Here is a 2,109-nt window from a genome sequence, read left to right as displayed (position 1 = left end):
ATTTCTCCCACCGCGATATATTTCCTATTATTGTTATTGTAAAAAACGAGTTATCGAATTTATCATAATCAATATATATATATATATATATATATTATATTATAATATTATGCATATATATTATGCATATATAAATATTGAAATTTATCGCGTGTACATAAAAACAATCCCGTTTATTTATAAAAATCATGCCACCCTCTGCCCAAGCTCACCCCAACCCTAAAATCTTGATCGATTTAAATAGGGATGCATCTTCTGCAGATGGGGGCGGATCGATGGGGGTGAACGGATACAATGGTGCCAAAAGCTGCTGAAACTGCTGAGTTTTATCGAGAGTCTCGACGATTAAAAAATAATTAATTAATTACTTATTTAATTACTTATTTAATTAATTAATTAATTAATAATAATAATATATATATATATATATATATATATAAGAATAATTTAGATTGATAAGTTATTTATTACGAAACGAATATAACGAACAATACTGGACAGATTTTGAGCGAATGCATTTACGCGTTTGTATATGTATGCGGGTGTATTCGTGCGAGAAAGAAAGAGAGAGAGAGAGAGAGAGAGAGAGAGAGAGAGAGAGAGTATCATCCGATGTATGTGTGTGTGCGTAACTCGATAAATGATACAAAAAAAAGAAAATAAAAAAAAAAGAAAGGAAAAAGAAAAAAAAAAGAAAAGATAAAAAAAGAAAATAATAAAAAGGGGAACTAAATTGTTGCAAAAAAAAAAGAAAGAAAAGTAAGAGACAAAAATATTATTAATCGTACTATTATATATATTATTAGAACTGGACACGTGACGAACTAACGAACAAACTTCTTTTGAACCGATACGAGGACAAGACGGACGGACGGACGGACGGACGGAACAAACCTTTATTAAAATATCCAAAAGCCCAAAAGTAAAGGAAAGAAAAAAGAAAAGAAAAAAAAAAGAAAATAAAAGAAAAGAATACGAAAAAAGAAAGCAAAGCAAAGCAAAGCAAAGCAGAGAGCAGAGCAGAGCAGAACAGTGCAAAGCAGAGCAGAGCCGAGCAGAGCAGAGCAAAGCAAAGCAAAAAAAAAGCAAAAGAAGCAAAAAAAGAAAAGAAAAGACAAAAGAAAAGAAAAGAAAAAAGAAAGAAAAAAAAAATAAAAAAAAAAACAAAGAAATAAAAAGCCCCCAAAAAAAGTAAAGTGCTTGGAACGTAAAAACTAATAAATCCGAAAATGTTGTTTTGTAATGTTCCAGCAGCTGAGGACCTAAGCATAACCGGTTTGAAATGGGCAGCTGCATGGCAAAGATGGAGCGTACCATCGATAATGTGGCGATCGGGTGCTGGACTTGGCAAAGGTTTTGGAACAGGTACGAACAATCCCGAGGGTTTCAATTGTCCCGCATGCGGTAGGGTATACAAACTTAAGAGCAGCCTCAGGAATCATCAAAAATGGGAATGCGGAAAGGAACCACAGTTCCAATGTCCCCATTGCGTCTACAGGGCGAAGCAGAAAATGCACATCGCACGGCACATGGAACGTATGCACAAGGAAAAGCTTTATAAACAACAGGAACTGGTCTAAGGGATCGCCCTCGTCGACTTGAAAGTATTTTTTTTTCCTACCGTCCCTTCGTTATTTTCTTTTTTTTTTTTGTCTTTTTTTCGTCTTTTATTCTTCTCTTCTCGTCGTTGTCCCCACCCCCATTATTTTCGAAAAAAAGTGGGCAGGAGCCCCGCCGGGGTCGGAGGGAGGGAGAAAGGGCTTGTTTTATTTTTCTTTTATTTTTCTCTTTGACGTTTCGGAAAAAAAAATGGGGAAAAAAAAATCGTTAAAGTCGACGAGCCTCGAACAACTGCTACTATTAGTACTACTACTACTACTACTATTACTATTACTACTACTACTACTAAACGTTAATAATGCACCGACCAAGAAAAGAAAGAAAGTAATTAATTTCGTGAAAACTGTAAATTATAATTATTGTAATTGTGCGAAAGAAAGAATGTGAAGGTGGGTAGGGAGGGAGGGAGGGAGGGAGGGAGGGAGAGAGGGAGAGAGAGAGAGAGAGAGAGAGAGAGAGAGAGAGAGAGAGAGAGAGAGAGAGAGAAAG

General features: G+C 35.5%; 1 protein-coding gene across 7 annotated transcripts in view; it reads left to right on the top strand.

Moving 5' to 3' along the window:
- The window catches only part of LOC106788730 (longitudinals lacking protein, isoforms A/B/D/L-like), a 267,171-nt gene that overhangs the window by 197,581 nt on the left and 67,481 nt on the right, over positions 1 to 2,109 (top strand). The window contains exon 7 of one of the 7 annotated variants that reach the window (XM_014752270.1): positions 1,252 to 1,595. The exons of the other annotated variants lie outside the window; for them this stretch is intronic. Within the exon in view, the coding sequence (XP_014607756.1) occupies positions 1,252 to 1,580 (329 nt within the window). The 3' untranslated portion in view covers positions 1,581 to 1,595. Of the gene's footprint in view, positions 1 to 1,251; positions 1,596 to 2,109 lie in introns of those variants that run through there. 7 annotated transcript variants of the gene reach the window in all.

Source organism: Polistes canadensis, unplaced genomic scaffold, assembly GCF_001313835.1.
Source record: "Polistes canadensis isolate GaletaPanama2010 unplaced genomic scaffold, ASM131383v1 scaffold_152, whole genome shotgun sequence".
NCBI classification, from domain to species: Eukaryota; Metazoa; Arthropoda; class Insecta; order Hymenoptera; family Vespidae; genus Polistes; species Polistes canadensis.
This window is presented reverse-complemented; position numbering and strand designations above follow the sequence as displayed.